The sequence below is a fragment of the Dasypus novemcinctus genome, chromosome 6 (assembly GCF_030445035.2).
Source record: "Dasypus novemcinctus isolate mDasNov1 chromosome 6, mDasNov1.1.hap2, whole genome shotgun sequence".
In the NCBI taxonomy this organism is placed as follows: domain Eukaryota; kingdom Metazoa; phylum Chordata; class Mammalia; order Cingulata; family Dasypodidae; genus Dasypus; species Dasypus novemcinctus.
In genome coordinates this window covers 118,224,677-118,237,335 of record NC_080678.1, presented here as the reverse complement: position 1 = coordinate 118,237,335, position 12,659 = coordinate 118,224,677, and the positions used below count along the sequence as shown (strand labels likewise).

The window sequence follows — 12,659 nt, the reverse complement described above, 5'->3', positions numbered from 1 at the left end:
TTTAGACAACAAATAGTTGGGTCATCTTTTTATTTTTTTTAATCCATGCTGATAGTCTGTTTTTAAATTGCTGTATTTAGACCATTCACATTTAAAGCAATTGACATGCTTGGATTAATATATATCATTTTGTAACTATTTTCTATCTGTTGTCCTTGTTCTTTCTTTTACTTCTTTTTTTTTAATTTCTTTTTAAAGAAGCTCTAGACTACATTGAAAATATAGATTCCCATATACCCTACCTCCTCCCCCACCACTTTTCCCCATTAACATCTTTTTCTTTCTTTTTATGCCTTCTGTGGTTTTGAGTAAGCATTTTATGATTCCATTTTCTCTCCTCTCCTAGCATAAGAAATATATTTCTTTTAAAATTATTTTACTAGTTTCTTTAAAGCTTGAAATAGGAATTTTCAAATCCACCTTCAAATAACACTATGTCCTCACAGGTAGTTAAGGTACCTTATAATGCAGTATTAGCAATCCCTCCCACGTGTCACTTAAAATATTGGCTGGAATATGTGTTCTCCCCCACATGGAAGGATGGGAGGAGCCCAGCCCTGGAGAGGCTCCTGCCAGGCCCTGCTGGAACCGCCAGCTCCCTAATGTGCCCCCAAGCCTGTGATGCAGCAAGTTCTCAGCTCAGGGATCCCTGCTCTGTTCTCTGTCCCCTCTTGGAGAGCATGGCCTTCCTGACCACGCAGGGCTCCTGCCTGAGGCCAGGGCTGTTATGACTGCTCCTCCCACAGGGAGCTGGGACTCAAACCTCCCCCTGGCCCTGCCTGGCCCTCGTCTGCCTGAGAAGGGCATTAGCCCAGGGACCACGGCTCAGAGCCCAGCCTTGTAGTGGGTGAGTGACCTCGCCCCATCCTGGTTTGATGCTCCCAGGACTGGTTGGGTCACGTCCCTCTAATCATTAAGCCGAGGCGTTGGTGCAGGGCCGGCTCCTTTCCACGCCCGCGGAGCCCGTGCTCAGGCACTGAGTCCCCTGCGAGAAGCGGGAGAGGGAGGCTGATGCCAGCCCTGCCCAGGCCAGGGGACAGGAACTCGCGGGGACCACACGAGGGCGGGGCACGACCTCGGCCTGCAGGCTGTGCATCTTTTAGGCACCTCAGGGGTGGACCCTGGGGGCTCCAGATCCCAGCAGAGTGACCCGTGCGGAAACAGGGTGCGGGGATACACGTGCTTGCTGGCACGCATTCACCCACACAGGTAAAATGTGCATAAAATGGACCCAGTTTCCACACAGAACCTGCAACAGAGCCTGGCAAAGACGCACACAGAATTAAGAGGGCGCATAAACCCTACAAGAAGACCTCGATAACACCCAATTTGGAAATCACACCTGCACACAGCGACTTCAGAATTGTCCCGGCACGCCCAAGACTGCTGTGAGGATCCGGTGGGAGGCGCCCGTCAAGGCCCCTTCGGGCCCCCCGGCTGGCTCTGTGAGGAGGGGTGCACGCCGCCAGCCTCCCCGCTCCTGTTGCCTTCCCTTCCCGGTCGGCCTCTGGGGGGCCCTCGGTTTGTTCCCCCGACTCCCCTGTCACCGGGGCTCACCCGGTGAGGGACAGGCTCCTCTCTCCTTGTTTCTGGGGTCTGAACGTCTCCACATCCAGAAGGTTCTGAAGGCATTTCCCACACAAGAGGGCCTTTCTCAGGGCTCGCTTCTCCCGCCCAGAACCCTCCCCGCTTGCTCACAACCCCCTCAGCTGTCCACCCAGAAGCCTGGGCATGCAATTGGGCAAGGAGATGAATGTAAGCTACGAGCGCCATTTGGGAGCCGTCTGCACCTCACGGGCCTCCCGACCCCCAGCCCCGCCTGGGCGCCTGGTGCTGAGGCAGGAAGGCCCTGCATCCCTGGCTCAGCCGCATCTGAGACAGCCTCCGGCCCGGCCCACCCGGGGCAGGGCCCTGCACCCCGACCTCTCCAGCCGCGTCCCTTCTCGGTTTCCTGATGCCAAGGCCTCCCGTGAGGACAGAGGCAGAGGCTCCCCAACATGTGGAGACAACTCTGGGGGCGCTGACAGCCCCGGGGCCACCTCCTAACTGTCCCTCCCCCTGCCTGGGCCCTGACAGCAGCTCTGTTGGAGTCACGTGACCAGTGGGTGGCCAGGAGGGACCCTGACCAGTAAGTGCACCAGGCAGCTCCCTGGGAGCCCCTCAGTCCTCCATGCAGGGGCTGTCGGGGGTGCGGGCAGCACCCAGAGGGCAGGGGCCTGCAGGAGGAAACGCTGCTGGTTCCCAAGGCTTTCCAGCTTCTGGAGCCCTGGGCCTGGCTGCCTGCCGCAGCCCCCCTCAGCTCTGCCCCCCCGCGACCCGCCCCCCGCAGCCCCACCCCCCTTGGCTCCAACCCAGCCCCGGGCCCCGCCCCCTCAGCCCTGTCCTCTGCTCTGGGGTCGCTGCCTCTGCACAGCCTGAGGCGGGTCAGGCCTGTGCTGTGGGCAGCGCAGCTTTGATGTTTCCATGGAAACGCCCCTTGGACAGAGGCACTGAGGGACACCGCAGGCTGGGGCATCTGGAAGTGGCCTGTGGAGAGTTGTGCAGGTTTCGTGGGTCCCTGGAAGCTTCCATGTTAGGCAATAGTGATGCGGGCCATTTTCGGGACTTGGAGTTGTCCTGAACAACATGGCAGGGATGGATGCCAGACATTATATATCCTGCCGTAACCCACTGAATGGGTGGGGGAGAGTGTGACTACAACGTAAACCATTACCCATGCGGGGCAGCAGTGCTCCAAAATGTATTCACCAAGTGCGATGAATGTGCCACGATGATTAAAGAGGTTGTTGATGTGGGAGGAGTGGGGTGGGGGAGCATATGGGAAACTCTTATATTTTTTAACGTAACATTTAAAAATAATAATAAAAAACTATATTAATTTTGAAGAAAAAAAATATTGCAGCCTTCTGAGCTCCTGAAGCCCCCATCTCACCATGGGGGCTCCCCCTCCCCAGGCTGGTGTCAAAGTCCAGAGAGTCCTGCCACGCCCTCCCCTGCAGTGGTCAGGGCTGCCTGGAACACCTGGCACGTGGCCTGCTGGGGCCTCCAGCCAGCGGGTCACCACACTCAGGGGTGTAGCTCCCTCCTACCCATATGTCCTCAGGACCCTGTGGCCCCTCCTGCCCCTGGGGTGGAGGACGTGCTAGCCAGGTCCTCGGAATGAGTGTCCCCAACAGCCGGCAGTGCAATGTCCTGTTCCTCCTTGTTAGCATTCTCTTATTTATACAACCAGAAGCTCTTAGTCTTTGTGAAACAAATAAAAAGAAAACAGAAAAAAGAGTTGACTGAGTCAGGCTTCACATCCTGCAGAGAAAGCCAGGAAGCGCGGTGTGGGGAAGCCGCTTGCACAGTTGATCTGGGATCGAGTCTCCAAATGGGGCCTAAACTGACTGCCGAGCCCCTCCCCAGGGCTTTAAGCCCCTCTCCCTCGCTCCTGGCTCTGAGTTGGCCCATTGCTCGGCCTCGCCTTATGCGGCATTTTGTCACAGGAACAACCTTCTTACCACCAGCTTGGGAGAGGATTTGCTGGCACACAGACGGCCTGGGAGGTGAGTGGGAAATGCTCTCCCCAAGCCCGTCCTGGGAGCTGGCTGGACAGACGGGGGACTCAGCTGCACAGGAGGGTGAGGGGTAGGGAGGGGGAGAGGGGGCTCCCTGAAGCAGCAGCAACGCCAGACAGGAAGGCTTTGAAGGTCAATGGTTATTTGTCCCAGGGTAAGCCTGCACACACAACCTACATACACAGAAACAGGCCCCCCCAGGAATTTTTTTTTAAACATGGGAGATATTATGGTTATTTCTTTCAATCAGTATTGATTAAACACCAAAACCTGTTCTTGCCTTACACTCAATTGAAAGTTTCAAGAAGACAGGACTGAGGTGGAGAGTTTAGTTTCCTAACTAGTAAGATCAATAAAGACTGGCTGGGAAGCGGATTTGGCCCAGTGATTAGGGCGTCCATCTACCACATGGGAGGACTGCGGTTCAAACCCCGGGCCTCCTTGACTGGTGTGCAGCTGGCCCACGCACAGTGCTGATGCATGCAAGGAGTGCCCTGCCACGCAGGGGTGTCCCCCGCATAGGGGAGCCCCACGTGCAAGGAGTGCGCTCCATAAGGAGAGTCACCCAGGGTGAAAGAAATTGCAGCCTGCTCAGGAATGGTGCCACAAACACGGAAAGCTGACACAGCAAGATGAAGCAATGAAAAGAAACAGAATCCTGTGCTGCTGACAGCAGAAGCAGACAAAGAAGACACAGCGAATAGACACAGAGAACAGACAACCAGGGCGGGGGAACAAATAAATAAATAAATCTTTAAAAAAAAAAAAATAAAGAATGGCTAACTAGGACATGTCACCAGAGAAGAGAGTGTAGTTAGGGAATGGAAAGCTGGGTTTAATCTGAGCAGAATTGGCAAAAAGTAGTTTGTAAATGTTTGGAAATGAGTAGAAATGGCGAAAGCACATAAGAGAATTTGTAATCAGAATTGCTAATATATAGGTATTAGAGTTGGCTTTTTTTTTAATAATGAAAATGCTCTAAAATTGATAGAAATGATAAATACCCAATTCTTGATTATACCAATGGATTTTACACTTTAGATAAATTGTAAGGTTTATGAATAAAAAACATAATAGGGTGGGTTGGGGAAAAATATACCAAATGTAAGATATGGACTGTAGTTAGGAGTAATACTTTGATGATGCTCTTTTATAGTTTGCTATGTTTCACAACAATGCAAGGATTAGTGGTGGGGTGATGTGTGGGAGCCCAGTATGATGTGTTGTAAGTGTACAACTTTTACTATATACTTATTATTTATGTATGTTCATGTATGAATGATATATTTCAATAAATTTTTTAAATGAAAAAATAATATAATAGAGGATGCCTGGGCGCCCTCAGTCACAGCTGCCCTTGCAGACCCTCCTGAGGGGCTCAGGGATGCCACGCCCGGTTCCGGGGGCCTGTGGGCCTGGTGATTTCACAGGCACAGAGAGACCATGGGCTGCGCCTGGTGGGAGGACGCTGCTCACTAAAACCCAGCCTTCTTGGGCGTGGATTCTCCAGCAGGGGCAGATGGACCCAGATGGGGACTCAATTTTCTTCTCTAGTGGAGAGGACACGGTTCAGTGGAATCCTTCTGGGCTTGGGCACAGTTCAGGGCACCTGGACGGAGAAGTCATGCTTCCAGCTAGTGACCCTGGGGGCTCCTCACCACCTTCTATGACACGTTCAGAATGTGGGACTCCAAAGTGGGAGACCAGGGACATGGAGAAAGGAGATGAGAAATTCAAAGGCTTCTCTTTGCATGAAGTTAGGACTGGATTCACATGAAACAGGCTCTTTGGGCTTTTTCATGGACCGGAGTTTGGCAGATGGATGAAGACGAGGTGCTGTGAGAGGCACAATCCATGTCATCCCACACGGGGCCCCAGGATGCGTTATTCTAGCAGGTGGAGCATATATGCATTTCGGAGAGGACAGAAACTCACCATCTAATAAACTCTTTTAATCATCAGCAACAAATGCCAACATCTTTTTGATTGTAAAACCAAAACTATGTCCACCTCATCAAGTCAACAATCCTGGCCCTTTGATGCTTTAGCGATGAGGCTTTGCAGGCAGGGCTCGTGGAGGGCAGGCAGCCGGAGCCCGGGAGCAGGGATGGGGGTATGCAGTGGGGGGACGGCAGTACTGCGGGCATGCCGCAACAGGGACCCCCTCGCGGCAGGGTGGGGCGCACGGGGCTGGGTTGCAGACCACCGGCCTGCATGGGGCTCTCACTGGGGCAAAGGTGAGGCACCTCCCCTGTAGGGCAGAGAAGAGAGAGAAGGTCACAGGAAGGTCATCCGACTTGGGAGTGGAGGCTGCAGTTCCCTTGGCGCGGTGGGCTGGGCTCAGGACACCTGCACCCATCGGTGGACCTTTCCCTGGGTGCTGGCCTCCAGCCTCCACTCCACTTGGCGACAAGGTTCGGCTGTCACCTCCTCTGCAGGGGTCCCCCTACCCTCCCCAGGCCTGACCTCTGACCTTGGCCTCTCCCTGTGGCTGGACTCCCCCTGGGGCCACAGCGTTGCCTGGTTTGGGCCCTGGCAAGTGTCTGCTGAAGGAGGGCCCCTCGCGGCAGGGTGGGGCGCACGTGGCTGGGTTGCAGACCACCGGCCTGCATGGGGCTCTCACTGGGGCAAAGGTGAGGCACCTCCCCTGTAGGGCAGAGAAGAGAGAGAAGGTCACAGGAAGGTCATCCGACTTGGGAGTGGAGGCTGCAGTTCCCTTGGCGCGGTGGGCTGGGCTCAGGACACCTGCACCCATCGGTGGACCTTTCCCTGGGTGCTGGCCTCCAGCCTCCACTCCACTTGGCGACAAGGTTCGGCTGTCACCTCCTCTGCAGGGGTCCCCCTACCCTCCCCAGGCCTGACCTCTGACCTTGGCCTCTCCCTGTGACCGGACTCCCCCTGGGGCCACAGCGTTGCCTGGTTTGGGCCCTGGCAAGTGTCTGCTGAAGGAGGGCCCCTCCCCAGGGCCCTGGGCCACTGCGGGACGTGAGGCTGGGGGCTGCAGGGGCCCCTGAAGGCAGAGGGTCTGCCCCACCCCCTGTGCGAGGAAGCCCGTGCAGACCCTGCATCTGTCTGCGGCACCCGCCGCCCCGGCGCTGCTGTCCTCCCTGCCCCTCCGTCCTGGGCTTGCCGAGGACCCCCACCCTCCACTCAAGGCCCCCGCAAGCGACCAGAGCACATTGGCCCCTCCCTCACTCCAGTGAGGAAGGGTCTCCCCGCACCTTCGGGCAGCCCCCTGGGAGAAGGGAGACCCCCGGCCTTCTGGGACCCCTGCTCACCTCCAGCGGGCAGCACCCCAAGACCCTGGCATCTGCCTTTAGAGCCCAGCACCCCTGGTGCCCCAGAGGCCAGCCTCAGCAGGACAGGCCCAGCAGGGCCCCGGCGGGTGCTTGCCCACCCCCCTCGGCTCAGGCCCGGGGCCGCGGTCCTCCAGCTCGCCTGTGTACCCGTGTCTGCCTGGCCTTCCACGAGGGCCTGCCCATGCCCCGCTCCAAGCCAGGCGCCTGATGTCAAGACAGCCGTGCTCTCAGGCACGTGGCCCCCCGGCTGCTGGAAAGCGAGCCCAGGGTGCCCAGGTCCTCGAACGGCCTGCAGAGCTGTGCACATCACCAGGTGAGGCCAAGGGGCCTGGAGAGCCCCTCCAGCCTGTGGATGGAGGACGGGCCAGTGTGCACGCCCAAAGCCATGGAGCTCAGGAAACTTCCATGGCAGCTAGGGGAAGCTAAGACACCGCCCAGGACAGCCAAGCAGGGGCCCCAGGAAACGGTCATGTCACAGCCTCCAAGCCACACAGGAATGGCCACTGGAACCATGTGAGGTCTCTGGGCCTTGCTGACTTCATGTGTCTCTCCCCACACCCCTGACACACACCAGGGCCTGTCCTGTGTGGTGGGGTCACCTCAGGACCTCATGCACGAGGGACAGTGGAGGACACAGAAGGCAGGTGGAAGCCAGCCCCACACAGCTGGGGTTGAGGAGGGGCCCAGCACCTCAGGAAGCTCAGAGCTTTCCTCCACAAGACACGGGGCATGACCCCCAACCCGGGACACAGTGGGTATTGGATTTGGGGTCCACGAGCTGCCCAGGAGTGCTCAGAGAACCTTCCAGCACGCAGACACGCTGCTACTGGGTGGACGCCTCCTGGGTCGGAGACCTGCTGTCCCCTGGCTGTGGACACTCATTGGCCCCGTGGTGCCTGTGCTGACCTGCAGCAATCCCACTGTGGCAGGGACTGGGGCAGCCTGCTCAGGGGGCTCAGGATGTGGCCAAATCTTACATTCACTAAGCTCTCCCCATCTCTAAGCTTTTATACACACTCTTCTTCTCTTTGGAATGCCCTTTTTTTTCTCATCTACTCATCTTTTAAAAGACAACCCAAACTTTACCTCCTCCACAAAGTCTCATTTCCATCAAAAATGACTGAGCCTGGGGAACCAGCAAGATGACAGCAGAGTAAGGAGCTCCTAGAGTTGGCTCCTGCTACAGGACAGTTAGCAAACACCCAGAGCTCTCTGGAGCTAGCTGAAGATTCTGTTTGGGGGCTCCAGGAGACCAGAAGGGCATCCTGCCACATCCTTGAAGGAGTGGAAGGAGGAGACTGCCCGTCTGCAAAGAAGACTCATAAGTTCAGACTCCACACCCTGGAGGCCAGTGCCCATCCTCCACTGGAGGCACAAGCCGCCTTGGGAGCTGTTCCGCGGCTGGAATTGAAAGCTCCACTTGCCCAAAATGGGGGAGGAAGAGATGGGTGGGCACCAACTTCAGTTACTGATGGGTAAACTCAGTCAGCTACAGTATGATGCTGAGAACAGCTAAGGTTTGAGCCTGTCCAGGTCAGAAAGAGGCCAGGAGCTGCCTTCTTAACTCCATGCCTGGCACGAGAGGAAGAGGGGTGGACTGAGATCCCAGTGCTGGTGGGAACTGGCTTCTTTCCCTCCAGGTCAGATGGCAGCTCCAGCCTTGGCCCCAGTGCCACCTCCAGCAGGGAGGAAGCTGCAGGGACCTGTGCCAGCCTCTCTGGGAAATTACCAGCCAAACCATGGACACAGGTGATGATCCTACTCTGGTGGTGCAAGCCACCCCAGGAGCTGTTCTGTGATGGGAATTGGAGGCTTCATTTCCCAGAGACAGGGGAGGAGGAGATGGTTGGCTGCCGATTTCAGCTACTGATTGGGAGACTTGGCTGGCTAAGAGATAACCCTGGGAACAGCTGGGGTGAGAACCAGCCCACCTCAGAAAGAGGCCAGTAGCCACCATTCTGACTCCACCCCCAGCCTGAGGGGAAGCTGGGCTGACAGTTTCTTTCACATAGATCAGCCTGCAGCCTGCCTAGGCTTCAGCCCCGCCTCTGGCAGGGAGGAGGCTGAGGAGCCCTGCACCAGCCTAGACAGGCAACAGCAGGGAACTCTGGCTGGCATAGACTGAAAATCAGAAGACTACCAGGGGAATTGCAGTCATCTTAGACCTGCACTGCAGAGATTGCTGCCCACACCTGCAGCTCCATCCTTGCCCCAGGTAGGGGAGAAAGGGATGTGAAGCTCCATCAGTCTCTCTGGGCAACGACAGTCTAGGCCTGCACATGGATTATTCCACATGGCTATGACTCTGTCCCTGTCCCTGGCAAAGGAGAAAGTTGGAAGAAGCTTCATTGGTCCCTGGTGGAATGAGGGCAGCTTGAGCCTCCACAGCTTACAGGACCAACTACATGCTTGGCTCCTACTGCATAACCAGCAAGGGAGAAAGGGCAGGAAGCCCTAAACTAGAGAGAAAAACTGCACCCAGAAAAAATACCCTAGTAAGCTAGATGCAAAGACACCGACAAAAAAATTACAATCCACACCAAGAAACAGGAAGCTATGTCCCAGGTAAAGGAACAAGATAAGCCTCCAGATGACATAAAGGAGTTGAGACAACTAATCATAGATGTTCAAACAAATCTTAATAAATTCAGTGAGATGGCTAAAGAGATTAAGGATATTAAGATGAGTACAAAGAAGAATTTGAAAGCATACATAGAAAATTAGCAGACCTTAGGGAATGAAAGGCGCCATCAATGAAATTTAAAAAAGATTGGAATCATATAATAGCAGATTTGAGGAGGCAAAAGAAAGGATTGGTGAGCTTGAAGAAATGGCCTCTGAAAGTGAACATACAAAAGAGGAGATGAAGAAAAGAATGGAAAAAATTGAACAAGGTCTCAGGGAACTAAATAACAGCAAAAGGCATGCAAACATACGTGTCCTGGGTGTCCCAGCAGGAGAAGAGAAGGGAAAAGGGGCAGAAGGAATATTTTTTTTACTTTTTATGGTCTTTGTTTTTTTAATGTTACATTAAAAAAATATGAGGCCCCCATATACCCCTCACCTCCCTCACCCCACTCCTCCTCCCCATAACCACAACCCCCTCCGTCATTCATTGCATTTGGTGAATACATCTCTGAGCACCACTGCACCTCATGGTCAATGGTCCACACCATAGCCCATACTCTCCCACAGTCCACCCAGTGGGCCATGGGAGGACATACAATGTCCGATAACTGTCCCTGCAGCACCACCCAGCACAACTCCAAGTCACAAAAATGCCCCCACATCACATCTCTTCCTTCCACTCCCTACCCCCAGCAGCCACCATGGCCACTTTCTCCACACCAATGCCACATTTTCTTCGATTACTACTAATCACAATAGTTCATGAATAGAATATCAGTAAGTCCACTCTAATTCATACTCTATTCCTCCATCCTGTGGACCTTAGAATGGTTGTGTCCACTCCACATCTATATCACAACGGGGCTTAGATTCCACATGGATGCTGGATGCAATCCTCTTGCTTTCAGTTGTAGGCACTCTTGGCTCCCTGGTGTGGTGGCTGACCTTTTTCACCTCCATGTTCACTGAGTGGGGTAAGTCCAATAAACCAGAGTATAGGACTTGCAAGTCTGTTGGGCCTGGCTATCACATGGTCAGTCCAGAGATTCAGAAGGAATATTTAAAGAAATAATGGTAGAAAATTTCCCAACCCTATTGAAGGACATAGATATCCCTGTCCAAGAAGCACAACAAACTCCCATCTGAAAAAATCCAAATAGACCAACTCCAAGACACATACTCAAAATGGATCAAGAAACTAAAACTAAAAGCAAGAACCATGAAACTTCTGGAAGAAATTATTGGAAAATATCTTCAAGACTGTTGTGGAAAACTGGTTTACCTGTTTGTTACTGTAAATGTTACACCTGTTAAATGTAGCTGTTGTTAGATGTTGCAGTTGTTTCCTGTTTTTGTAAATGATGTTGTAGTTCAGATAGCAAACAACTGCTTGGTAGTTTCCCAATAAATGCAATGGGAAAACCAGGGTTGAGGCTCTCATTCCAGAAGCTGTGAGTCCCCTGGTCTCAGGTTTCTCTCCCCTCTTGTGTCTCTACCTTTATTTCTGTGTTGCCTTCCCTTCAAGCCAACATATTGTGAGCTGAATGTAGCACAAGACCTGGTGGTAGGTGGTGGATTCTTAAAGGAGATAAGAGAAGAACTGAGTGGACTACTGATGTTTAATGTACATAGAAGTTTTAATTAGCTTTACTGTAAAATTGTGGAAATGTATAGAGTGGATGGTAACACACAGTGAGTAACAGCTAGTTTATAAATGGGGATGTGACTGAAAATGGTAGTCTAGTTTTGTAAATGCCACTGACAGAATGCTTGAGAATAATCTAGGAACTGGGTAGCACAGTAAACCAAGAGGTGGATGAGAACTGCGGTTGATGGTACAGATTCAAGAGTGTCCTTTGTTAGCTAGAACAAATGTCTATCAGTACTGCAGGGCGATGGGAATGTGGAGAAGCATGGGAAAGGTATGGCTGGAGTGACCTATGGACTGTGGTTAGTAGTAACAATACGATATTCTTGCATCTATGCAAAAGATGTACTGTGTTGGTTCTGAGGCAGTGTGGGAAATGTGAGCCAAATGTACACTATGGACATGGCAGTAATCAGATGATATTATTTTATCTGTGGCAAATGACACACCACATTGTGGTGTATTGATGGAGGGGTGCTTTGTTTGGGAATTCTGCACATGTGCATGATTGTGTTATAGGCTTACAACTTCTGTCATAAAAAATACATTTAAAAAATAATAATAGGGTGGGTTGGGAGAAAAACACACCAAATGTAAGATAGGAACTATGATTAGTAATAAGATTTTGACAGTATTCTTTCATAGTTTGTAACAATCATCTCATAACAATGCAAGGTGTTGGAGGGTTGATGTATGGGACCCCTGTATGATGTCATGCACGTTTGCTTTATAAGTTCACAACTTTTACTATACACTTAATTGTTTATGTATGTTCATATATAAATGATATAAAGATAATAATCAGATTGGTTAGGGGAAAAATACTTTGCTTAATAGTAATATTTTGACAATGCTCTTTAATCATTAGTTGAAAAGGTTTAAAAACACTGCAAGTTATTGGTGGTAGGGCAAGATGTTATATATGTTTGTTTGATGTCATTTATGCTTGTTTTGTAAGTTCACAACTACTATACATTTATTGTTTATGTATGTTTATGTATGAGTGATGTGTTTCAATCAATGAAAAAATAAAATAAAATGCCTGTGCCTCCTGGGACTTCCCAATCCTACCTGCAATCACAGCACTTCTCCCCCAGCACTGACCCTGAGCCACGAGACCCTCTACTCATCTGGCCTGGGGACTGTGACTCTTGGGCTGGGGAGGGGCTCCCGCCCGGGCCTGGTTGGTGTGCGGCCTTTGTATTTTGCAGCACAAGGGAGTTTTATTATTTTTCCCTGTTTTTCAGATGAGAAAAGTGAGGCTTTGAGAGGTTAAGAAACTAGGCCAAGTTTACACAAGTAGCAACTGGTTAAACAAAGTTCTTCCTATGGTCACCCCTGAAAATGTTACAGGGACCCCTTCCATCCTTCCACAATTGTCCCCCAAAGAGGCTTTCTGTGCCTTCATACATGCCAGATCCAAACATGCCTCTTGGTGTCAGAGAAATGACCCAAAGTATCATTGCAGGCCCTTGTCCAACCATAAATGCTCATTCATCCACCCATCACACCTCCATCTACCCA

At 52.2% G+C, this 12,659-nt stretch overlaps 1 protein-coding gene across 1 annotated transcript in view; it reads right to left on the bottom strand.

Moving 5' to 3' along the window:
• LOC131278949 (anthrax toxin receptor-like) overlaps positions 1 to 12,659 on the bottom strand; it is an 80,726-nt gene that overhangs the window by 25,118 nt on the left and 42,949 nt on the right. The window contains exon 16 of the mRNA XM_071215578.1: positions 6,027 to 6,207. Coding sequence (XP_071071679.1) covers positions 6,027 to 6,207 — 181 coding nt within the window. The remainder of the gene's footprint in view (positions 1 to 6,026; positions 6,208 to 12,659) is intronic.